Genomic DNA, 26768 nt, shown 5'->3' with positions numbered 1-26768 from the left:
TTAAACACAGAATGATACATATCACAGTGTTCATCAGCAGATGAAGTTGTCTCAGTTGTCGGGAAGTCCAGTGGTCATCACGTGAGCTAACTCTATGACAACCAAGGCAGCTGTCAGGTTGAAAGCACTGGAAAAAGCAAGTCGACTTTGAGTTTAGTTAAGATTACGTAATTCAAACAACTGTTCCAAAGGGTCAAGAATGAATGCTCATAGGATCAAGTTGTTTAATATGGCTAATTCGGAGCTAATGTGATCAGACTAATTTAATCTGATTTAAGAACTGTTCATTCATGACTTTAAAGGAATAGTTCAACATTTTGGGAAACTAGCTTGTTCACTTTATCTGTGATAAGTATCCTAACTTACCCCCTCTCACCCCTCCTCTATACTTACCTCTGTACTTTGGAGAGATGCAGGCTAGCCATTTCCCCCTGCTTTGTCTTTATGCTAAGCTAGGCTAATCACCACCTGATTTATGAAACAGAAAATAAGCCTGATTTACTGAAGTAAGCTCGGCTTAATGAGTATTCCTACTTTATGAAACACCTCCTGATGAAAACATAGAAGTTCCAGGAACAACTTGAAAGGGTTGCTGATGATCTTCTAAAACCTGAGTTCAAGTTTGTATGATGCTACAAACTATGTGATCTCACAAAACTCATTGAGAATGAGTTGTGTGTAGTTTCTCATCACAGTGAAAACTGGCACATCAATTTGGCACTATACAAAGTCTTTGCATTATAGCACACTGCACTTTCTTTTTTTTCTTTTTTTGGGGGGGAATTATCTCACCAAGTGAAGGTTACTATAGAAATAGTGCAATGTTTGTCAGACAAGAGTCTATTTGACTCTATTTGGCAGCATACATAAAGTGTCTCTTTAGAAAATCTTTATAGTTTTCACAAATTAATCTTCTAATCTAATCAAGATATTCATAAATTTAAAATTCTGCAAGGGTGGATCAATAATAATACATATAGCACAAACACACCACGTCTGTATGTATCTACTCATGCACTGTTGCACACATAAAAAACACACACATGCTCGCAAGTGTTATCACATGTGTAACCACTCATATTACAAATTATATTGTGTGTCTAGCAATGTCACTAGAAACATAATAACAAACAAATATAGATCTTTTTCAAACAGACCAGTCCAAGTATTTAAAGGTGCAATCAGTTAGTATTGCATATTATATTAGGGAATGTTTGCAGGTGTTGCTCTTTCTTCCGTGATGGCTGCTGAGAATTCAAGCTCTTTAAGCAGGCAGGCATAGTTCTGTGAATTGATGGGAATCCTCTACACTCCCAGGCCCCAACTAAGCACTGTGCATTTGGTTTAGTTTCTCCAAAACCCAACTTAACCTACAGTACAGCAGGTGCAGCATCAGAAAGATGATTGGAGCTTCCACTTGCTAGCTAATGAGCTTGTGGCTGTTTGAGATCTGTAAACAATATTCAAGTTTAAGATTCTCCAAATGCTAGATTAATGAGCCTTGTGTTTGAGATCTTTAAAGAGTATTAATTTATTTTGGTTGTCATATCTCTGAGTGACAAACAACTGTGATTGGGAAACACTGGGTTAGCTAACAGGTAATTAGCTTGAAATTTGCAAGTCAACACCTGAAATAAATTATGCTAATCAATCACAGTGCCTTGGTGAAGGGCATTAGCAGGAGTAAAGAATAGTCTTAACCATTCCACTCAGTTCCTTGTGACTCAGACGTGTAATTTGGGTACGTTTTCCACTAGTCTGTTCAAAATTGGGCACAAAGTTTTGTACGTATGAAGACCTCTAGGCAGGAATATTCCTTGTATCTGACCTGCATGTCTTTGGACTGTAGGATTAATCTGGAGAAACTGTGCAAACATGGGGAGAACATACAAATTCCACACAAAAAAGCCCCAAATGGAACTGGTGGGGTTCAAACTCAGGACCTTCTTGCTGTGACTGTGCTAAACACTGAGTCACTGATTTCAACTTTAAACAGCATGGAGCAGAAAATTAATTCCACATTAATTTAAATGTCTGGTGTTTAAAAATTCTTTATAAAAATGATTTTGTATCACTCTAAAAGTTAAGATAACTTTGTCATAAAGGGTTCTGGAAGATCATCAGGACATGAGGCCTCACAGAAAACTCAACCTGTGGTTTAAGGGCAAATCTGAAGGCAATGAGACCCAAATACGTACAGAGTAATATCATTACAGGGTGGTCTCACAGGTACGAGCATAAGAAAACTATACGGTGGTTTCATTCTTCCAAGGTCCAGTCCTTATGTTTCCTGTGGCGTCTGACCCAAACAGGCCATCTTCCTGCAGGCTCCTGTTTCGGCCGATGGTGCCTCGCCGGCTGATGGCACCATGCCGAGGCAGAGTATTTCTTGGGAAACCTTTCTGCTCCATCTCTACGCAGAGACTATCCTTCTCTTTGTCTGTTGTCTTTGACATGTAGCTGTATGTGTCTGGGTCTTGCTGGTATTGCAAGGTGAAGGGATCGGGTTTTTCAGAGCAGCTTGTTGTGGAAGAGTGATCAGCTGAGCTATACATGTGCCACTGGCAGGTGTGGATCCCATGAGAGGGAAGAAGGAGACTGTGACAGGAAGTGATGCTGTCATGCATGTTGTGTGCATGGCTGTGGCAGGAAGTCATTGAGTCTTGTACACTGTGGCAGGAGGTCTGGCGTTGCAAACCATGGCAGGAAGCTAGCTGCTTATCCAAGTGAGGGCTAGGGCAGGGCAGCTGGAGGTCTGGGTGTGGGCTGTTGGAAACCAGCGGTGAGCCTTCGAGGTGGTGTACAGTGTGTGGGCTGTCCAGGTGGGAGCTGTGAACACTCCCGTCCATACTGGTGGATGTTATGTGAGAGCGGTAGTCCTGGAGACATGGGCGTGGGCGGTTGAAAGAGCGTGACTTAGTTCTGTCTGTAAGGCAGCTCTGTAGTGGCAGAGCGGGACGAGGGAGCTCATCAGGAAGCGACTGTGGACGTGGCGAGGGCACCGGCTCAGTGAGAGGTGAGACAGGGGTTGCAGCGACAGGACTCATGACAGCCACACAGCATGGACCTGTGTGATTGGGTGTGAGGCTCTGAGGTGGTGCAATTTTGTGGTAAGAACTCTGCACAAGGTGAGGAGAAAGTAGCGGCTGCTTGCCTGAGCACGGGGAGTTCAGGTGGCAGTGTGGCTGATGGAGCTCCTGCCTCTGGCTCTGTCCGTTCCCATTTCCATCCTCTGTCTTGGATTTGGATGGGCAACAAGCCCACCAGCGGTGCCACACATCATCACGTTTGGCACAGTGCTGGATGAGAAGAAAGAGTCCCAACGTGACACAAAACGCCCCGTACAGGCAGCTGAATATCATATCCAGAAAATGTCCCAGTGATACTGCCAGCGCTCCTAATGCCCAGGTAGCCAGGAACAGAAACAGGGTGAACGCTGTGGCCCTGAGCTGAGATTTAAATGAGTGCTCGTTGGCCAGCACTGATACACCTGTAGCAAATGACGGACAATCTGCTGCAAGCCCAGAAGCTGCCCCAGTGTCAGTGTGGCACTGATGGTTTGACTCACTGGATGATAACTGCTGCTGCTCCTCACTCAGGACCCGCAGCTCATACTTCCTCTCTGGGTGGCGTTTGAGCTGGATGTAGGTGCACAAGAAGTACACAGACATGACTAAGACCAGAAGACTCATGGGGGCATAGAAACCTCCCAGGCTTGGTTCCCATGCCATCCAGCAACTGAAAAAAACAAACAGGGACAAAAACATTTATTTTAGTTCTTTGCAATGACTGAAAACATGATTGCTTAGAAAAAAGTGAATACTTACTACAAAGCGTCATCTCTGCTCCCATAGTTATCCATACCAAATGCTGCTGTAACTCCAACAATTATGAGAGGGATTCCGTCACTTACAAGATAAAATCTGCAAAAAGAAATTAATACAAAAGTGAAAATTATTAAGTGTAGATGCTGGTTAAAGGATTTTGCAGGGTAACAAGCTCCAAGAAAATCCAGCTGAATAAAATGATCTCATCAAAGTAAAAAGATCTCTGTCTCAATTTGTGGATACATGCTGAAACAATTTGACACAACTTTTTGATGATGAACAACTGAATGATGGACTTTTACATTTCACTAATGTTTCCCAAAAAAACTCACTCTAATCATTAAACACTGACTCAAATAATAGATAATACCTGAAACAATTCTACTTTACCTGTAGCTGTATATTTGACTTTTATGTAAAAGTTTGATCAACAAAAGTGACTCCTTAAAAAAAAACACCTGCAAACCATGCACTGCTGTTAACACTTGGTAAGTCTCAACCTTGGTAAGGACTTATGTCCATACAACGTTTCTCTCCGGCAGAAAAGCGCTGGGGAGCACTGGGATGAAGTGCTTGTGCGGTTGTGTCAAATTGAAGTACTCAATTTCTGTTATGACCCATTAAACCTATGAATTAGTTTTATAACATTTTGCGTGTTTTTCTTCCATAGTGTCACAGTGCAGGCCCATGTGCTCTAAAGAGTAATGACCACGGATGACTAGATGTGCTGGCTCTTGGCCAACGGCCTAAAGTCCAGATGAAATGGCATTTCGAGAGTATCTAACCTCCGTATATTGCCAGTTATTTGATTTGATTGCCTTCACAGCTCCTCATACTGTCAAACTATACTGAGATTAGTAAGTTGGGGAAGAATCACATAGCCGAGTATTGTTGTTAATGACTTTCTGCAAGTCTTCAAGGGTACTCAAGGATGAATTGAATAAGGGCCAGTTGGCTCATCACAACACAAAACACGCCTGCTCTCTCTTTATCGACAAAGCTATAATTGTTACTGTGTTACCAGGACAGTAACATCTTTCAAGCATTCTAACATCAAACTCTGATGATGATATTGAAAAGCAGGGTGCTGCTTGTTGACAGAACCCAGTGAAGCAGTTATGATTAATTCACTTCATTGCTGATTAGTGATTTCATCAAAACATTGCTTAGCCCCGTTGTGCACATAAACACAGACTAGAATCCTGAAGTCTGCAACGCTTACCTGAGGATGGTTGGTTTGGTGCGAGTCTGGGCTGGCTTATTCCTGTCATGGGCTCGAAGCGGGTCTTTGGACACATCTTTACAGAGGTTTCTAGCAGTAAACGTCAGCCACAGCATAGTAGACAAAGAGGCATAGTGGAGCACGATCCCAACCTAATATAGATGAAGATATAAACAGAGATTGATTTGAGCCGTCCATTGTCCAAATTGGCTTGTGTGTGTGTGTGTGTGTGTGTGTGTGTGTGCGTGTTGGGGTTCTGTACATGTATCTGAGACATCTGGGAAATCACCACACCACAAATTGCACTCTGTCCTACTATTTTTGCATCATGCTGCTAATTGAATAGTCACAATGTTATGTTGTGGTGGCTAATGAATGAATGATAATGAGTGAATGAGTGAGGCTGATGGGTGAATAAGCACAGCCATCAATTGAACAGGGCAAGAGTTAAAAATGCACTACACCCATATTATAATTACATTTAATTTGTGATTCATTGTAGTTACAGTACAGTAAAATTGTGCAGATACAGAATCATTGAAGACATAGGAAACTAAAACTAAAAATGACTTTATTATCATATTTATCTGTATGCAAGTTATATACAGTGATGTGATACTGTGGTTGTTGAAGTAAGTTACGGTGTCACAGTGTCAATTGTTGTCATGTTGGGCCTTCAAAGCCATATACAGTACTGATCCTATATAAAGCACTCCCCTCCCTTTGGACTCAATATCTGATCAGATCATAGTGGATGTACGTGGGGCTTTGAAGAAGACAATGTCGTTTTGTTGGTCCACTACTTTGGTCCAGGGTGAAATATCTCAACAAATATTGGATGGATTGTTTTAAAATTTGGTACAGACATTCATGTTCACCTCTGGATGAACTCTGGTCTAACTTTGGTCATCTCTTGACTTTTTATCCAGTGCCACTATCATGTCAAACTTTCAACATGTTCAATACTTAAGTTTATAATTCCTCCAAAACTAATACAGTATTGCCATGAGCCTTAGCTGTGATTTATGTTTAGTGCTGATTAGCAAATGTTGGTATGCTACCACACTGCTCCAATATTTTTGTTTACTATGTACAGCAAACATTATTGTTAAAAAAGGCCAAGAATTTTTAAATTAAGCAATGTTTTAGGGCCACCTGCAAGACATTTTAATAGGCAGAGCTGGAGCCAGCTGCATTCAATCAAGACTAATTAGTCAGTTCAGAGTGTGTCTGTGGTAAGTCTATTCTTATCTTCTCTTCATGTTTTGGATACAGGTAAATGTATTTATAACTGGTATTTTGTGATATGGCTACAAGCTTTGTTTGTTCATTTATTTAGTTCAAATGTACCTCTTCAGTTCAGTGATTAGCTTTGTGCATCTACCTTCACATTTCAATTCAGTTCAATTCAATTCAATTCAATTCAGTTTTATTTATATAGCGCCAAATCACAACAAAAGTCATCTCAGGGCACTTTTCACATAGAGCAGGTCTAGACCGTTCTCTTTAATTTACAGAGACCCAACAATTCCCTCATGAGCAGCACTTGGCGACAGTGGTAAGGAAAAACTCCCCTTTTTTCCAAATCAGCTAATGTTAGTTTTGTTAGATTGTATAGCTGAACTCTACCATTCTCAAGATTAAAAAGGTTTTAACTAGTACCTGCTGAATGTCTGGATGCAATTTATAATTATGCAAATCTGTTTGTACTGGCTGCAACAGTTCATTCTTATACATTACAACTTTGAATTAAAGACATTGCAACATTTTGGGTAATACACTTATTCACTTTCTTGTTGACAGCTAGATCAGAAGATTGATATCTATTATTAGGCCAGAGCAAGGACACAGTTAGCTTAGCTTAGCACAAAGAGTTGCTGGTAGGCAGGTTTTGTTGCCTTTAGACAGAGAGGCTAGCTGTTTCCCCAATTAAACTGGTTCCAGCTACATATTTACAGACAGATATGAGAGTAGTATCTTCTCATCTCACTCCCAACAAGAAAAAAAAAGCTTATTTCCAAAATGTCAAAATGTTCCTTTAATTTAGTATAAGTTAAAAGAACATTCTCTGAACAGTACTTCATTTTTAATTTCTATGTTAAATCATAAATCTTTAATTACACTTGGAATGAAGAACAAACATTGCTTATGTGTTCTGACGAGACATACTGTAGCAGTTGTCATCCAGCACCTGAGCTAATTTACTCAGTTAAAAGTAATACTTCATATTGTATTGTGCACATGTTAGCATGCTAATTTTAGCATTTAGCATAATCATGTATCATCATGATTAACAGAAAAAAATACTATCATACTTCATCCACTGAGAACCAGTGTTGAGCCGGAGGTACCAGTGTTCCAGTGAACCACACCCCACTTATTCACTTAATAAGCAAATGGTGACCATTTGACTTAACACTCAGTGAACAGTGAATATCAGGTTTTCTGTGGACACTGGATGTGCTCAACCAACGACTGAGGAGGCTTTCACTTCTTTCAGAATTAACATACCATAAAGAAAACATTTTCAAGTGCTTTGACAAATATTTGCTGAGAAAGTAGGAAAGAACAACTCACAATTTGACACACAAAAGGTAAGTTGATCTGATTGATGCCCCCGGCAAAAACTCCAAATGTCAGCCCAGTGTGAAAAAGGAAGTTGAGGAGTGTGTGCCAGCCATTCCTGTTGATGCGGATCACACTGCAAAAAATCAATAGAAGTAAATGTTATTAAGAAGAACACACTTAACCTACTATTTACCCACTGCTGTGTACTCACACTAAACCAGAAGGTTTCTGAATACAATATTATTGTGAAAGCTAATTTGACTGGAACTTCTTCTGGCTTTGAGAAAAAGTGGAAGAAGTAACATTTCGTACATGTGTAAGAGTGAGCAAATAAAATTAAATGAGTGACGTAAGTGCAGCTGTGTGGTGTGGTGAATAATTCATTCTGACAGCTATGACATATGCTGCTAAAATCTCAATCACAAATCACAAAAAGAGGACCCTTGACTTTTATACTTTATTTTCACTCCCTTTATTTGCAGGCTTTTGCTTCTACACATCTTAGCTAGGCATGCCATATATTATTATTGTGAGGGTAACTTGGGCTACTAAAAAAAGTAATCAGTTTGCATTTAAGTGGTACTGTACATGTTCTAGAGCAGCTTTTATGGAAAAAGTGTGTTTTTGGTAACTTGGAATTGAGTGTATTTTTTGCCTGTATGTCCACATGTTTTCAACGCACCATAAATATCAGTATATTAATTGATGGAGGAGAGTTCCAGGTATATTAGAATCATGTTGATGAGTCATTAAAAGGATTAATAATGCTACAAAAATGTATCAATGTTGCAAAATTTTTGATTTTGACACAGCATTAGCTACTAATGCTCTATTTTCTAAGCAGATTTATGAATGTTTATCCATGTTAGAGATACCAACATCACTGGAAAGAGTGAGTGGTGCTGAGTGTGTATGAGTGTGTTTTCTGATCTGACAGAGTAATGACACTGAGAAGGAGAAGTAAGACTTTTCGAGCAAATTTCGTCAACTGGGTTCAAAGGATTAATAAATATTAACCCAAGCCCTTCACCAACTGTTAAAGACTTCTTACCTATGATGGACAATATAAGTCATGATGGAGACGAGCAGACAGAGCAGCATGACTGCTGTGCAGGCATACACCACTGGATGCAGGTAATCCCCGGGGTATGGTGGGAAGGACAGCACTCTCTTCAAATCCTGCAGTTGGACAGAACAGAGAGAATTACCTAAGAGCACTACATCTCACTTATCAGTTTACTAATAAATAATAATGTACTATTGTTATCCACAAGGACGGATAACAAAAAGATGAACAGAGATATTGTTGCTTGTTCGGTGAAAAATAATCCATGATAATTTGAACGGCTTTATTGTTGCCAAGAGTTATTTATTGCAAATCTGTCCAGATGGTCTTGTGCTCATCTAATAGCAAAAAGTAGAATCCACAGTGGTTTTTTTATCCACTGTACAATGTTTTGATCAGTGAGATCTCACAGTATCTCACAATGGTAATCTGCCACAAGTGACCAAACTGAAAAACAATAAAGTAAATTGATCACAGGTATCGACAATTGGAATGCAAAACAATACAATTAACATTCAAACAGAACTCCCTGAAGAGTTTGGAGTGTACCTTTTTCCCTCTTGTGCTGATCTATCTAAACCAATCAGGACTTAAGAGTGTGATGGTTAATTTATCAGCCTGCATAATTAAGACAAGTCAGCACTGAAAATTTTTCTGGTTTACTCTCTCTAGTTTAAGATGCCGGGCTATCACCCTCCTTAAGGGCCTGGTTCTGTTAACTAAGTACGAACGAATCACCCCCAACTGGTCAGCCTCCTCCTAAAGTTCTGGGTGCAGCCAGCGCACGGGCAACACTGACTCACTCTTCTTCAAGTGAATTTTAAAACGCTGCCACAGACATCTTGTTCTCCCTTACTGGGGGCACTGCCGAACCTCGCCAGCCTCTCTTCTGAGGAGCTGAGTGAGTCCCTATCCCTTTCAACTTTGCTACAACCTCACCCTTTGAGCCAGATGTCTGCCAAATATCTATAGCTTTATTTATTTTATTCCAAGTATTAATATTGCATCTGTTACGTGCCACTAACTTATTTGTGTTTTGTTCTTCTTTGTTTCTCCTCCTTGCAACCCTCAACTATAATTATATTTTACATTTTTCTTCTTATTTCATTCCTAGTCAGTGGATGTATCTACCTCATGCATACATATATGTTATATGGTGTGTTTACTTCACTAATAAAGAAAAAAAGAAATAAGCCTAAAACAAGCTTGTCACATCTCTCTGTCCAACCACTGATCAGTGCTCTTTAATAACCTAATTAGCTCAACCTGTAGCACTCATGCCTCCAGCTCCTGACACTGACAACAACATGCTGTTATAAGCTTTCAGAATGCCTGTAAAAGAAATAATTATGTTTCCTCTGCACATACAGAGAGTGAAGCTGCCAACAATGCTGCCATGAACCAGGGGCATCTATAATATCCAGCCTGAGCCTGAGCCATGAGTGCAGGCTAGTAAGAATGAGCACATGAAGCCTGAAGACTTGCTGCTGGAGGCAGGAATGTGCTGCATGTTTCCAAAGCCCTGCACAATTACTCAAGCCTCCTCCAGTATTGGTGCATTAATAAAATCTCCTCACATGGTACCAGGATCCAGCAACATACACTGAGTGACGAGAAAAATAAAAGCCCAAGCCTGTGTGCATTGAAGTGTAATGTAAATGTACAGTAATGTAACCTAAATTTAAATTGCATTATTCTTTCTCCTCTATAATTGTAAATGAGGTGGACAAAGTATTAGAAATATCTTTCAATATAATACTGTCCAATATAAAATGACCACAGTCTCAAAACCTACAACAGAATTAAGTCAAGAAATATCCTCAAAATATTTACAGCATATATATTATATAAGGTTATATTTATTGCAGGGCTGAAGAAGTGTTCCCTTTTTATCTAAATCTAAAGCAAACCCCTTCGTTTTCCTTAGATGTAAGCAGGAAGTCACTGCAATGGTGTTGTACTGCTCTGACATCACTGTCTTAAAATAACTTGGTGCACATCATTAAACATGTAAAACATGGTAACAGGGATTTTAGTGTCTCTTGAAAAATGAAATCAAATTAACAAAGGACACATTAAAGTATCTGACCCTAGCAGCATATTTGGGCTGTTTGCCTTTTGGAACTATCAGACAAGAACGTTTTTTTCCTTTGAGAAGTCCAACTGCACTTTCCTCCCAGCCAGATAATGTTTGACAGGATGAGAGGAGCCACACTGACCGGCCATTGCAAAAGCCAGTCCTTGCTAAAAAATGCAATTGCAACTAACTATTATTTTCACTGCCCAATACTCTACTTATTATATTCCCAATTAAAGTAACAATCTGGAAGATCTCAATTTCGTTCTCTTTGGCAGCACCTATGGCGATAAGCAGTAATTGCAGCTGTGTTTTTGGACCTCACTTTCCCGAGATCCAAACAGTGTCACCTGTGTGATGTCAGTCAGTTGGCAGCTGGCAACGCTAGCAGAGGCTGGGAAAAAAAAACAGTACGCCACTTCACACACAAGTGAGTTGAAGACAAGTGAGTCTGTTGCGTTAGCACCATCTTTCCTCTTTGGCAGACCAGCCACTGCTGAAAAATGTGTCACTAACAGTGTGCTGCTTGTTATTTTTCCTAGGAATGTCACCACTGACACCCAGTTCGTAATACTGCAAATGCAAGGGCTTTCACCAGTGGGTCGTGGGCTCAGTCAGCATTGGGTTACCTCATTCGGTGATAGTGACTTACCAGACATTTATTTAAATGGTCTTCGAGATTATTACTCTAAGTTTGATCTGAAATGTCAGAAAACGGTGAAAAATGCCCCTATTCCTAAAAACCCAGGTAATGTCTTTGAATTGTAATTCTTGTCCGACCAACAGTCCAAAACCCAAAGATATTTCGTTTACCATCATAAGAACCTAAGAACACCAACAAAGATTCACATTTGAGAAGGTGAAAACAAGGAATGCTTGACATTTTTTCTTTAAAAAAAAGCTATGTGATCACCTTGTATCTACACTTTAGTAAAAACCTGACCAGTTATAATCTAACGTACAACATGAAGGATTGACAGAGCTGAAAGAACATGGGAACAATATTGTGAGCAATACCATTTTGATAAAACAAATGCAAGAACCATTGCAATTGCACTCAAACCAGCCTGAACAGGGACTTCAACCCTGAACCCTAAGATTAAGAGTCTGGTGCTCTGTTATCTCTATACTATACCCAGGATTTGATCTTCTTAATTGAAGTGTTTCTCTCTAAAGACAGCCCAGTTTATTTTTGCTTAAACCCCGGATCAGACCAGGGACCTTTAGATCTTCAGTCAAATGCTCTCGCTATTTCGGCCTACAGGAAGGGTACTTAGTACTGCTAAGTACAATTTCCTTGGCCTACCAGTTACAGCCAGTTTTCACCTTTTGATTTCATATTGATATTAATCAAATGGACAAACTCCGCCCTGTCGCACCACTTTTACCACTTTAAGCCTGTTGCCAAACCATTGTTCCAATATTGATCTACTCTTGGGTTCAAGGTTCACTTAGCAAAAACAATATTGTTAGCAGTACCATATTGAAAAAGTAATAGCAGAAACCATTGCAATTGAACTCAAGATTGAACAGGACCTTGAGCCCTGGACCCTCAGATTAAAAGTATAATGCTCTACCATCTGAGCTACCCAGGCTCTGATCTTGTAGTGGAGGGGTATCTTTCTAGAGAAAAAATATCTGCAATAGCAGTATGGAGTCAGATCTCGTAATTAATTAACACACCCACAGAAGGATTCACAAATGTATTTTAGGATTTATATATAAATTACTCTATCCACAAAAATATTTTTCAATGCACACAAAATATTTATTGTTGTATATAAATGTAAAAAAAATCCACATATAAAAAATTAGGTTCACAAAGGTATTCTGATGAAAAAACAAATATTTCTTGTTTGAAATATATGCAATAGAAATCCACACATTTATGTATCTTAAAGTATTTGCAATTTCATCAAAAACATATTTGGATGCAGTTACAAACTGCTTGTCATCTGTGAACTTCATGGTATTTGTGTGTGGGATTTTTGAGACTCACCTGCTGTGGCTCGATTTACAAATGCATCTTTTTTCAACATGGCTGGAGTGTTGGCTGCAGTGGTCAATTTAAGGAGAGCTGAACTAAATATAAACAAGTAGCCTAAATCATTAATATAATTGATAACTTCTTTAACATACTTTGGAGATGAAACTATGTAAAAGGAAGCAGAGGTGGAGGAACCAGCCCCGGAGATTTTCTAAGTAAATGCTCCGAGATGCACTAAGCTGCTGAAGCCATTTAAGCAAGTCCAACTTTTATGAGTGTTTGTGGTCTTGTTGTTTGCACGACTTTATCCAGTTAACCTCTCCAAACAAACACCTTTTAAATTGTTTTACCTCCCCCCCGGCATAGCTAACTGTTAGCTTCAGAAGATAACCGACACTAGCAATGCTAGTTGTTGTAGCTAACAAACTGCTGTTGTACGATAACGTTACTCATTTATTATGATCAGCTGTTAAGCACCTCAGGTGGATTATTTGCTAATCTAAGTCTGGGTGAAATGTCTATATTTATGTTAGAAGTGAGTTAACTGGACCCTCTTCACTCATGTATGTAAAGATTATAGGGGTTTGACATACATTTTTGACTTATTAAGCTCTATCGTGGTCATTGTGTTCACAAATGTGTATATTACCAGCAATGTGTTTGTGTATGCACACTACAAAATAAAGAAATGTTCTAAATAATAAAGTAAATGTTGTGTCCCTATTTGATAGGTGTGGGTCCACCATGGGTAGGGTGATGCATAAGCTCACTCTACGACTGCACCGGGATAACCTGGAAACAGCCAAGGGGAAACTAGCAGCTGGTAAGTAAACTCTGTACAACTCATCATTGCTCCACTCATGTCAATGGCAACAGTTTAAGATGCATGCTGCAACTTTGAAAGTGAAGAAGCAATTTTGCACAGACAAGTTCACCCATTGGCTGACTTTACATCTAACCGACACTTGCTGATTATTCAGTGTTTTCTGTGAACATAGTTTTCATCACACAGCCACCAGAAGCCAATCTGCTCATTTTAACAACACTTTCATAGTGAAAGTTACATATCAAACACATACGTACATACCAAACATTATGCCATCCTGACTGTACTTTTCACACGTATGCCCCTACCAGACATTACGCTTTGTGGAAAGAACCATCCTTTGGCCTTTTCAGATACTTTTTCTCTAGAAAAAAATCCCTCTGCCAAAGGTTCAGAGCCTGGGTAGCTCAGACGGTAGAGCATCAGACTTTTAATCTGAGGGTCCAGGGTTCAAGTCCCTGTTCAGGCGTTTGGAGCGCAATTTCATGGGATACTACAATTCCTCTTTCAACATGGTGCTTCTCACAATATTGTTTTTGGCTACTAAGCCTTAGACCCAACAGTAGACCAATATCGGAGCAGCGGTTTTACATAGCACACTTGCTGGTATTTGTGATATTTCGCCTGCCACATCTGCACGCATGAATTCTGAATTAACCTCATTGGAAATATTGCAAGCACACCAGTGTTTGTGCTGGTCTAATTTAGAGCACTGGTGTCTCAAGTGATTAAGCTTAGTGGGATGGCTCTCAATTAGCATGTTAAATGAAACCCTGGCTTGGCTAGACACTGGATCCTCTCAAAAGGCTTACAGTGATAAACGCGGTGTGACTGCGCACAATATGTGCCTCTGTTTAACTTCAATATGAAATCAAAAGGTGAAAACTGGATCTAACCGGTAGACCAAGGAAATGCTACCCCCTAGTGTTAAGTTGCCTTCCTGCAAGCCGAAATAGCTCAGCTGGGAGAGCGTTAGACTGAAGATCTAAAGGTCCCTGGTCCGATCCCGGGTTTCGGCAAAAACAAATTGGGCTGTCTCTGTCGGTCAGCCGCAGATGCCAATGCTACAGTCGTGCGGGGGTTTTCTGCTGGTGGCCTTTCTCCAAGCAGATTGAGAGAAAAGCACAACAAAGATCTTACTCTGCACAATTCATTGCCGCCCTCCACTCATGTGCAAGGGTGACAGTTTGAGATGTATGCAGAGTACTCCTGGAAGCTGCAACTTTGAAAATGAAGGAGCCCTTTTGCACAAACAAGTTCACCCATTGGCTGACTTTACGTCTAACCGACACTGGCTAATTATTCAGTGTTTTCTGTGAACATAGTTTTCATCACACAGCCACCGGTAGCCAATCTGCTCATTTTAACAACACTTTCATAGTGAAAGTTACATATCAAGCACACACGTACATACCAAACATTATGCCATCCTGACTGTACTTTTCACACGTATGCCCCTACCAGACATTACGCTTTGTGGAAAGAACCATCCTTTGGCCTTTTCAGATACCTTTTCTCTAGAAAAAAATCCCTCTGCCAAAGGTTCAGAGCCTGGGTAGCTCAGACGGTAGAGCATCAGACTTTTAATCTGAGGGTCCAGGGTTCAAGTCCCTGTTCAGGCGTTTGGAGTGCAATTTCATGGGATACTACAATTCCTCTTTCAACATGGTGCTTCTCACAATATTGTTTTTGGCTACTGAGCCTTAGACACAACAGTAGACCAATATCGGAGCAGCGGTTTTACATAGCACACTTGCTGGTATTTGTAATATTTCGCCTGCCACATCTGCACGCATGAATTCTGAATTAACCTCATTGGAAATATTGCAAGCACACCAGTGTTTGTCCTGGTCGAATGTAGAGCACTGGTGTCTCAAGTGATTAAGCTTAGTGGGATGGCTCTCAATTAGCATGTTAAATGAAACCCTGGCTTGGCTAGACACTGGATCCTCTCAAAAGGCTTACAGTGATAAACGCGGTGTGACTGCGCACAATATGTGCCTCTGTTTAACTTCAATATGAAATCAAAAGGTGAAAACTGGATCTAACCGGTAGACCAAGGAAATGCTACCCCCTAGTGTTAAGTTGCCTTCCTGCGGGCCGAAATAGCTCAGCTGGGAGAGCGTTAGACTGAAGATCTAAAGGTCCCTGGTTCGATCCCGGGTTTCGGCAAAAACAAATTGGGCTGTCTCTGTCGGTCAGCCGCAGATGCCAATGCTACAGTCGTGCGGGGGTTTTCTGCTGGTGGCCTTTCTCCAAGCAGATTGAGAGAAAAGCACAACAAAGATCTTACTCTGCACAATTCATTGCCGCCCTCCACTCATGTGCAAGGGTGACAGTTTGAGATGTATGCAGAGTACTCCTGGAAGCTGCAACTTTGAAAATGAAGGAGCCCTTTTGCACAAACAAGTTCACCCATTGGCTGACTTTACGTCTAACCGACACTTGCTAATTATTCAGTGTTTTCTGTGAACATAGTTTTCATCACACAGCCACCGGTAGCCAATCTGGTCATGTTTACAACACTTTCATAGTGAAAGTTACATATCAAGCACACACGTACATACCAAACATTATGCCATCCTGACTGTACTTTTCACACGTAAGCCCCTACCAGACATTACGCTTTGTGGAAAGAACCATCCTTTGGCCTTTTCAGATACTTTTTCTCTAGAAAAAAATCCCTCTGCCAAAGGTTCAGAGCCTGGGTAGCTCAGACGGTAGAGCATAAGACTTTTAATCTGAGGGTCCAGGGTTCAAGTCCCTGTTCAGGCGTTTGGAGCGTAATTTCATGGGATACTACAATTCCTCTTTCAACATGGTGCTTCTCACAATATTGTTTTTGGCTACTGAGCCTTAGACCCAACAGTAGACCAATATCGGAGCAGCGGTTTTACATAGCACACTTGCTGGTATTTGTAATATTTCGCCTGCCACATCTGCACGCATGAATTCTGAATTAACCTCATTGGAAATATTGCAAGCACACCAGTGTTTGTCCTGGTCGAATGTAGAGCACTGGTGTCTCAAGTGATTAAGCTTAGTGGGATGGCTCTCAATTAGCATGTTAAATGAAACCCTGGCTTGGCTAGACACTGGATCCTCTCAAAAGGCTTACAGTGATAAACGCGGTGTGACTGCGCACAATATGTGCCTCTGTTTAACTTCAATATGAAATCAAAAGGTAAAAACTGGATCTAACCGGTAGACCAAGGAAATGCTACCCCCTAGTGTTAAGTTGCCTTCCTGCGGGCCGAAATAGCTCAGCTGGGAGAGCGTTAGACTGAAGATCTAAAGGTCACTGGTTCGATCCCGGGTTTCGGCAAAAACAAATTGGGCTGTCTCTGTCGGTCAGCCGCAGATGCCAATGCTACAGTCGTGCGGGGGTTTTCTGCTGGTGGCCTTTCTCCAAGCAGATTGAGAGAAAAGCACAACAAAGATCTTACTCTGCACAATTCCCTCCACATGTGCAAGGGTGACACTTTGAGATGTATGCAGAGTACTCCTGGAAGCTGCAACTTTGAAAATGAAGGAGCACTTTTGCACAAACAAGTTCACCCATTGGCTGACTTTACGTCTAACCGACACTTGCTAATTATTCAGTGTTTTCTGTGAACATAGTTTTCATCACACAGCCACCGGTAGCCAATCTGCTCATTTTAACAACACTTTCATAGTGAAAGTTACATATCAAGCACACACGTACATACCAAACATTATGCCATCCTGACTGTACTTTGCACACGTATGCCCCTACCAGACATTACGCTTTGTGGAAAGAACCATCCTTTGGCCTTTTCAGATACTTTTTCTCTAGAAAAAAATCCCTCTGCCAAAGGTTCAGAGCCTGGGTAGCTCAGACGGTAGAGCATCAGACTTTTAATCTGAGGGTCCAGGGTTCAAGTCCCTGTTCAGGCGTTTGGAGCGCAATTTCATGGGATACTACAATTCCTCTTTCAACATGGTGCTTCTCACAATATTGTTTTTGGCTACTGAGCCTTAGACCCAACAGTAGACCAATATCGGAGCAGCGGTTTTACATAGCACACTTGCTGGTATTTGTAATATTTCGCCTGCCACATCTGCACGCATGAACACTGGATCCTCTAAAAAGGCTTACAGTGGTAAACCTGGTGCGACTGCGCAGAATATGTGCCTCTGTTTAACTTCGATGTGAAATCAAAAGGTGAAAACTGGTAGGCCAAGAAAATGCTACTTCGTACTATTAAGTTGCCTTGCTGTGGGCTGAAATAGTTCAGTTGGGAGAGTGTTAGACTGAAGATCTAAAGGTCTCTGGTTTGATGGTTCAAAGTATAATACTAAAACACTAAAATAGTTACTGGTATTTGAGCCACTGAAGTGCTTGGCCCGTTAGCAGGTAAAAGTGGATGAAATTTTCAACAAAGAGAGAGTATACCTTTTATTTATTTTGAAAAAGACAGAGGTCATATGACAAAAACAAGATGATACATTTTGTACATACATTTGTACATCAACTGTCCAAAGATCAACCATCTCTTCCAATTATCCAATAAATTAAAAGACAGGGCTTAAATTCAATTAAATTCATTTTCAGTTTTTGTTGACATTCTCAGAAAGATAACAATCCTACTTATTTATTACTGAGGTTGTAGTGGATGGCGGTGGTGTGCTGGAGTGCATTATACTGAAAAGAGTTCACCTCCTCAGGGTAGACAAAATATGTATAGGTTTCCTAAAGTTGAATTTATGGCAGAGCTGTTGTGTAGGATTTAATGAGATTGCACAGCTGTTCCTAATGAAGTGCTTTGTGAGTGTATGTTTCACTGTAAAAGCCAGTCTTGGTAGGTACAGTTAGGGACTCAAAAAGCAGACATGTGAAACCCAAGCAAAAGCATCCTAGGCGAGTGACACTCCATCCACAGCTGTCTTCCCTTGTGTCTGGAAACTCTGTAATAAAAGAAATATTTTGTTAAGTCTAAAACAGATGTCTTAAATAGATTGCATAAAGAAAATAAATGAGTGTAAGGTTAATATTTCCTCTTTACCTTGATGGTGTTTACATCCACAGATGAACAGTGTAGGAATTGTAGCTTTAGTTTTTACTTGTAACTAAAGTTTTCTAACTTTAGTGGACCGAAGATCATTTGACCAACTTTAGTCATGATGTGTAATATTTGACTGCCTGAAGTCTGTGATCCCAGAGGACACTTATATCTCCCCTGGTGATTTTATGCCAGACCTGAACTGCAAACTGGACTTTTGCCTTAGGCCTGATTTTCAGCAAGTGACACACCTGCTCACCTGGACTGAGGTCAGATGAATGACAATGCCAGTTGAGAACATCCCACTGCTGGGTCATAAAAAACTCCCTGGTTGCATTTCCTGTATATTTAGAGTCATCCTCCTCCTGCATTGTCCTAAAATTTACAGACTACCTAAAAAAGGAGGCGGGCTACAGTTGCTTCACTGTTCACGCAGCATGGATGTGAACACAGTGAAACTACTTAAAACCAAGTCAGCAATTTCACTTCAGTCATTGTTTCATTTCAAATCAAATGTGCCAGAGCCCAAACAACCTAAATGTATCACTGTCTAAATGACAGACTCTACTCTTTACTTACCAGCTGCTAGTTTCCCCTTGGCTGTTTCCAGGTTCTCCCAGTGCAGTCATAGGGTGAGTTTATGCATCAGCCGACCAGTGGTGGACCCACACCTATAAAAATGGGACACAACATTTATTATATTATTTACAACATTACTTTGTAGTGTGCATACACAAACACATTGCTGGTAATATACACATTTGTGAATACAATGACCACACTAGAGCTTAATAAATCAAAAATGTACATCAAACCCCTCTAATCTTTACAAATATGACTGAAGAGAGTCCAGTTAACTCACTTCTAACATAAATGTAGGCATTTCACACAGATGAGCAAATAATCCAAATGAGGTGCAAAAAAGCTGATAATAATAAACAAGTAACATCAGCATACAACAGCAATTTGTTAGCTACCACAGCTAGCATTGCTGGATAAAGTCGTGCACACAACAAGACCATGAACACACATAAAAGTTGGACTTACTTAAATTGCTGCAGCGGCGCACTGCATCTCAGAGCATTTACTTTGAAAATCCCCAGGGCTGGTTCCGCGGCCTCTTCTTCCTTTTACACAGTTTTATCTCGAAAGTGTGTAAAAGAAGCTATGAATTATTTTCATTATTTAATGTATTTGTTAATTTATTTAGTTTAGCTCTCCTTAAATTGACCACTGCAGCCAACACGCTTCAAAATGCGTAACTTTTACTTTGAAGGCAAGCTATGTCTGTTTCCGGACCTGTTGAAAAAGATGAATTTGTGAATCGAGCCACAGCAGGGGAGCCTCAAAAAACCCACACACAAATGCAGTGAAGTTCACAAATGACAAGCAGTCTGTAAATGCAGGTTCAACAGTTTGTATATAAATGTATCAAATTTTGATCAAAATTGCAAATACTTTTAAATACATATATTTGTGGAATTCTATTACATATATTAAAAACAAGAAATATTTGTGTGTGCATCAGAATACATTTATGAACCTTATTTTTTATATGTGTATTGTTTTTACAATTATATACAATGATAAATACTTTTGTGTTTTGAAAAATTTTTTTGTGAGAGAGTCATTTATATATAAATCCCAAAATACATTTGTGAATCCTTCTGTGTGCATTCATTAATTGTGAAACTGATCTGACTCCATACTGCTATACTACTATGGTTATTTCCACAAGACTTGATGTTTTGCAGGCAGTGTTGTAGTACTCGAGTCCAGGAATCAGACTCGAGTCCAACTCCAGTCCTGATTTTCAGTCACTGAACTTGGACTTGAGCACTGATGACTCAGATTCAGACTTGGACTCGAGCATTGACTGCATTCGGACTCGGAAGTTGAAGACGAGGACTCAAACTTGTTAATTGATAAAGAAATATATTTTTGCCGTCAAATTTTCACATAGCTTCACTATGGTTCCCGTCACACACACAGCAGCAGGTGCAGCACATGCAGTGTAGCCACACACACACAACATGCACGTTGCGCACAGAAAGCCACAGCCACACACGCACATATAGAAAAAACATGCAAGTTGCGCACACAGCGCACAGAAAGCCACAGCCACACATACACATGTCGTTGGTATGGAAGTTCTTTAGCGTGAGTGAAGAAGACACAAAGCTCGCAATGTGTAATACCTTTGAGTTCAAAAAGAAAAAATTTATTCCTTATATTCCTGGCCCAGAAAAATTGCAATCGGTGTATCATTAATATTAATATGAAATCACAGTCACGGTGTCATTTTTGTTTAAGGTAGAACTTTTTTATTTGTATGTCAGCTCTTTGGCCGTGCCAGAGTGGAGCACTGGAGCCCATCTTGGAACTCGACTCAGACTCAATCTTGATGACTCAGACTTGGACTCAGACTCAGGTAACGGTGACTCAACTCAGACTTGACTCGGATTCTTCTTGGATGACACGGACTCAGACTCAGACTCAAACACTGGGGACTCGAGACTCAACTTGGACTTGAGACTTAGTGACTCGACTACAACACCGCTTGCGGGGCATACATGTGACAAGTAGAGCCAGGATCACATATTGTTTTCATAGATACGTATGTTTTGGATATATATCTTTCGTACTTAAGGTGTTTTAGAAATGACCAGATTGGCTTCTAGTGGCAATGTGGTGCAAACTATGATTAAGGATAACAGTGAATAATCACAGATTTTTAGTGAACTCCAGTTAGATGTGAAGTCAGCCAATAGGTTAAATTGTCTGTGCAATCCAAAAAATGGGCAGGCTGCATAAAGTCAATAAAGCTGATATACTGAACATGATCAGTTGCCTATTAACACATCCAGTGGTCCATCACTAAGAGTGACACCTTTGTCTTTCTACATGGTAATTTTCTTCATTGTCAATATAAAAATTTTAATTGGTGCAGTTTTAAAGGACCAGTGTGTAAGATTTAGTGGCATCTAGCGGTGAGGTTGCAGATTGCAACCAACTGATAACCCTTCCCCTTCAAAGCATGTAGGAAAACTTAGGGTGGCCGCAAAACTCGTGAAAAATGCAAAAGGTCCTCACTAGAGCCAGTGTTTCGTTTGTCTATTCTGAGCTACTGTAGAAACATGGCAATGCAACATGACAGGCTCCGTGGAAGAGGACTCGATCCCTATGTAGACATAAAGGGCTATTCTCAGGTAACAAAAACCAACGTTTCTTATTTTCAGGTGATTATACACTAATTAAAATAGACTTATGAATATTATTTTCCATTTCTACCATGTCCGTTCCGCTAGATGCCACTAAATTCTACACACTGTACCTTTAAATGATGAAGGCTAGCTCCTTCTCCCTGCTTCCAGCTTTTATGCTGAGATCAATCTTCTCATCTCATCCTCAAAAAGAAAGCAAATAAGCATGATACCAAAAACTATTTCTTTAATTCACACTGAATGACCCACATGAATGACATTTCAGTGCAAACTATTAAAGGAAAAATAAACATTAAAACATAAATTGTCATTTTGGGTGATGGCAAATCGCTAAGACTACCAACAAATACATTTTATGAAATGGGAATAACTGCACTTTCATTCTAATGCACTTGCATTTATATCATTTGACCAAGCTCAGAAGGCTTAGCTGTAGAGGCAGGAATGTGGAGGAGGCTTAGAGAAAGTGACTCATATACAGTAAGTGATGTGCATCTCCTGGACAGGTCTAGCATTCCCTCTGTGTGAAGAGGCAAAACGTGCCTTCAAACAACAGTTAGCCCTTCTCCTTTCTTTCACTGGAACACACTCCTGCGCGTGCATAATTCAAGCTGAAGATTCCTGTGGAGGCAGCAATCACGAGCTAACTTGGCTCCATCTTTACGACAGCGTCAACTCGCTTTTCCTTTGTGTTCCAAGGCCTTGTATTTTAGAGACACTGTCATGTCTTCCTCCTCTCATCTCTCTCTCTCTGGGACAGCATGCTCTCTCATCATGCTCCACTGAACAACCCATCTATTAGACAGAGCATGACTGATTAAATCCTTTGCAGATCCCATAAAATGAAAAAAAAGCAGGCATGCACACACAGCGGCAGAGATCTGTGCGCACTACTCTCCACTTATCTCAGATGACTGACCACGCGCTGTGTCACTACGTAAGATTTTGTAATTAGGGTTATTTTGTTCCCAATTTGATGCCTGTGCTTTTGTGTAAGCATGATTTGTTCAGCATCAGAGCTTAACACTAGCTTCCAAGTGTTACAAGGACTCCAGACACAAGTTTCTTTAAAAAAGCAAAATCATATTTGTTTTGTACATACATTGATTGATTGTTTGAAGGTAGGAGCATTAATCTCTTATATTAATCAATAGAGGTTAAAGTGGCTATTTTTCCCCTATTTTTACTTCCTACTGTTTACGTTTCTGTGAGCTGTACAAGCTAAATCAAGCATTCATGAGGATTATTGATCTTGAATGTATCAGACACGTTTCATTAGTATCGAGGATGTCCTGAGTGGATCTGCTGGATGTACTGGGGCTGATCAAGGCGTCCTTTAATTGATTGGTATTATCTATTAAGGGAGCCTGATTCATTTTGAATCCAGTTATCCAGTTATAACTCAGTTTCCCAACTAGAAGTCCCAACTTTTAGAACTGACCTTGACACATGGAAAACCTTCCTGAACCCAACATGCATACACTGATTTTCAACAACAAGACACCTGAACCAAGAGGGAACGTGAGAATGATTCAAACAGAGAGAGAGTGTCAACACTGGCAGTACGAGTGGGCCCTTAAAGACAAGGCAGGATTACCAACCAGGCAAAGCGGGCGACTGCCCCGGGATGCTAGACCAGAAGCTACAGGTTCATTGTGTGGCGATAAGTTGTAGTAAATTTGTTACACAGGCACTCCGGTGACTGAGTATTGCACTTACAAGTTGGTGGAAAGATCTAAGCAGCACAGTCTGAGATATCCTTACCATAGTATGAGTTAAGCTCCAGAAACACTGGATCCTACACTTCTCATAATGCAACTCCACACTGTCTTTCAATATACAACCCTCACCCCTCTTCCTGCTAATTGCCCATGTTTTCAAACTCCACTCCAGTCTATAATGCAAACTTTTTGTTACAAATAAATGCTGTCCAAACACAAGTTGAGATTGCTTAGTGTCACAGAGTGATTTTCTCACTTTACTCAACAGAACCCCAGCAGACATTACACAGTGTTTTCACAGGCTGAGTAGAATTCCTCGTGACTAGTAAATTAACTTCGACATATAAAATTGGCAGAGTTCCCCTTTAACTACAAAATTGTCGGGTAATATGAACCACTAAAGCACATTATGAACTCAAATAATAAGACCCCCAAAGCGATACTTGAATTATTACCTAATCTTGAGGCTTTATTTTCTAGAGGATCCCTGAGTTCAAATCCAGTTTCAAGGCCTTTATCATTTCAGTTTATGTTGTGCTTAAATAATGCATATTCCTAACAAATAACAACAAATATGTGTTTACCACCCCTGCCTGAAGACCTCTATTCCTTTATTAAATTATTTATAATTACTATTTATAATTGTATTATTTATTAATTTGCGAGTAATGTACAGTTCTCATCCAAGTGAAAGGGAAGGTGTGTCCAAACTTTTGACTGGTACTGTATGCCTTTTATTATTATAGCACAGTGAGATGACTGTGAGATGAGGGGAGAGAGAAATGAGTAGTGACATGTAACAAAGATCCCCGACCTGACGCAAAGCAGGGATTTTAACCCTCGGGCTTACCAGAGCCCCCTGAAGACCTTTTCCTAACATACAGCTTTACAAGTAAGTTGCCACAGAGCAGCACGGACAAATAAAGAGCAGCTAATAAATTTCAATTAATTACACACGGTGAGTGTCAGCAAGCAGAGCCACTCTAATAATTGTCCCTTTCTCTGTGTGTCAGTGACATGTTTGGTAGGTTTACAACTGATGTTGGCTGAAAACTACATTTAACCCTCAGTATTGCAGTGCTAGAAGAGAGTCCTAGTCTGGACATAGGATAGTGCAATTGTCCTTTTTTGTTTTCACAAATCTACACAGAATTTCTAACAGTCTTTGGGCCCTTAATGATTTATAATAAGCTACCCCTTTGAGTGTCAGCTGAGAAATATTTTCCCAAAAGTTGTCCCTTAATGTATGACTTAACTAGGGGATTACTGTAACTTGAATTTGCTATGAAGTTAATGCTCTCAGCTACACTGTGGCAAAAAACATCATGCAACACAGACCATCTGCACACAGACAGGCAGCCATGAAAGCATTAATTCTCATTAAAGGCAAATCAAAGTGTATAATAACTTACCATTAGTCTTAGTGGAGTTACACTTCAGCAGTGAAACTCTGGTCTCTCCCGGAGGCCCCTGCTGCCCCCCTACCCTGCGCCCTCCGGTTCCATATAGAGTATTAGGATTGTAGAAGAGGGTTTCAAGCAGGTTGATGTTGTTTCTCCGGCTCTCCAAGTGAAGCAGAGGATGATCTGATCACAGGAGTTTCTCCATCAGGCCGGTGCTCTTTCTCCAGCTTGGCGGGTCCAGGAGCAGCGCTGACGGGCAGCCGCAGCCTCCCGGTCCCGACTCCATCTGCACGGCAGCACTGACCGAGGAAATCAAAGCAGAAGATTCATCTGCCTTTGTGTCGTTACACTTTCCATCTCTCGCCAGCATGCGTGTGGGTGGTGGGAAAGATGGCACATGATCACGCTCAGCAAACATCGGGACGGTTATTAAAAATGATCATAATGACGAAATATAAGCAATTTTATAAAGGCAAGATATTGAAGTGATAGGAAAAGTACCCATGGTCAGGGTTTATCTGATAGCTTATATCTATAACTACACACGCTTATAATTTCTCAAGTATGGAAACGTGGCTATTAATAGGATTTGACTGTGCGCTTAGACTGTGATTCTGAACAGAGAATGTACGAGTTTAACTATTTCTCCAAATATGTCCATCATAGAAAATCCTCAATGAATCAAATGAGTAACACAAAGATCATATGGGACTGTATTAACGATAATTTATGCAAAGAAAAAGGCTGAGTTACCTACAGTGAAGTCTTCTCCTCTCAGCTGAGTGGGATCCAGACCCTCCTCTATCCAGGTCAGTGAAGATAGTGGCTGCGCTCCATTTGTCCGTAACGATGTGCCGCATGTTACGTAGCAGCAAGGGCGGGGAACCCCGGTTAACCAGAGTCATGGATGTATTATAAGATCTTTTTATACATCTATGACCAGAGTGCAGGCGGCACATGTGGCGGAGGAGGGGATGACGTTTCATCTATCAGCTGATAGTCAAACAGCTGCGGGTTGTGGCAGTTATGGTAACGCTTCTTGATCAGAGTGAGGTGTTAGGAGATGTAGGCCGACTAGAAAGAGGCAAATAGGATTTTCAGTGCTGAAATGACACATGAGTACATGTACTCGTGTGCTTGAGTACAGTTTTGAGGTTTCCTTTGTCCTATTCTGGCTTTATTCAACTTTCTGCCACTTCATACTTATACTCCACTACAACCAGTTGCCATTGGGGATAAATAAAGTGCTTGTTTAATATAGCCTATTGTACTTTTTTACTCCGGTACATTTCTTTGGCACCTATATTTTCTGGAGAACATCACATCCTTTCATGGACACCAGAGGACAAAGAATTAATGTTGTGGAAAGTTACAACCTGGCAGCAATCACTGACCAGGACTTTAGTTTCAGCACAAATACAGAGGAAGTCTGAAAAGAAACAGCGACTGTATTTCCTGAGGAGGAATATTTTATTTTTTATTTCCTTCAGGGCGGAGGTATAGACTCCTGAGGCCAGGTGCAAATTAATAGCTAGAGAGTCAATTACATGATTTTATTGCAGAAACATCTGTATTAAATATGTGCAATTAGCATTTGTACCAAAAAGACAGTCCCTGTCTTATTGGGTTTTTTAACTTGTTCTTATTTGCTGGTCTTACCGGTTTTAATTTACTTTAACTAATTCGTTTTTGCTTGCTGTTTCTTATTGTGTTGTTTATTGTTATTATTTTTTATTGTTATTGTGTGTTACTCTCTCTAAATGATATTTCTATTTAAGTCTGTTTTACTGACAGTTGAGTCTGCTTTGGTGTGTTTGTGTTTT

At 40.3% G+C, this 26768-nt stretch overlaps 1 protein-coding gene and 7 non-coding genes across 8 annotated transcripts; 7 read left to right on the top strand and 1 right to left on the bottom strand.

Moving 5' to 3' along the window:
- Nucleotides 1–2040: 2040 nt before the first annotated feature.
- adgra1a (adhesion G protein-coupled receptor A1a) lies at nucleotides 2041–26632 on the bottom strand. Its single transcript, XM_042397653.1, has 7 exons — nucleotides 25699–26632; nucleotides 24955–25244; nucleotides 8669–8796; nucleotides 7627–7750; nucleotides 5050–5201; nucleotides 3828–3923; nucleotides 2041–3738 (listed from the first exon to the last, which is right to left on the bottom strand). The coding sequence occupies exons 2-7, from the start codon at nucleotides 24955–24957 to the stop codon at nucleotides 2247–2249; spliced, it is 1995 nt and encodes a 664-aa protein (XP_042253587.1). The 5' UTR covers nucleotides 24958–25244; nucleotides 25699–26632; the 3' UTR covers nucleotides 2041–2246.
- On the top strand, nucleotides 13970–14042 carry trnak-uuu. Its single transcript has one exon. It is a non-coding gene; the product is annotated as a tRNA-Lys (tRNA).
- On the top strand, nucleotides 14520–14592 carry trnaf-gaa. Its single transcript has one exon. It is a non-coding gene; the product is annotated as a tRNA-Phe (tRNA).
- Nucleotides 15123–15195, top strand: trnak-uuu. The gene has a single exon. It is a non-coding gene; the product is annotated as a tRNA-Lys (tRNA).
- trnaf-gaa lies at nucleotides 15673–15745 on the top strand. The gene has a single exon. It is a non-coding gene; the product is annotated as a tRNA-Phe (tRNA).
- trnak-uuu lies at nucleotides 16276–16348 on the top strand. The gene has a single exon. It is a non-coding gene; the product is annotated as a tRNA-Lys (tRNA).
- trnaf-gaa lies at nucleotides 16826–16898 on the top strand. Its single transcript has one exon. It is a non-coding gene; the product is annotated as a tRNA-Phe (tRNA).
- trnak-uuu lies at nucleotides 17419–17491 on the top strand. The gene has a single exon. It is a non-coding gene; the product is annotated as a tRNA-Lys (tRNA).
- Nucleotides 26633–26768: the final 136 nt, after the last annotated feature.

Source organism: Thunnus maccoyii, chromosome 20, assembly GCF_910596095.1.
Source record: "Thunnus maccoyii chromosome 20, fThuMac1.1, whole genome shotgun sequence".
NCBI classification, from domain to species: Eukaryota; Metazoa; Chordata; class Actinopteri; order Scombriformes; family Scombridae; genus Thunnus; species Thunnus maccoyii.
Note: the sequence above shows the minus strand (reverse complement) of the source record. Positions and strands in the feature narration are given on the sequence as shown.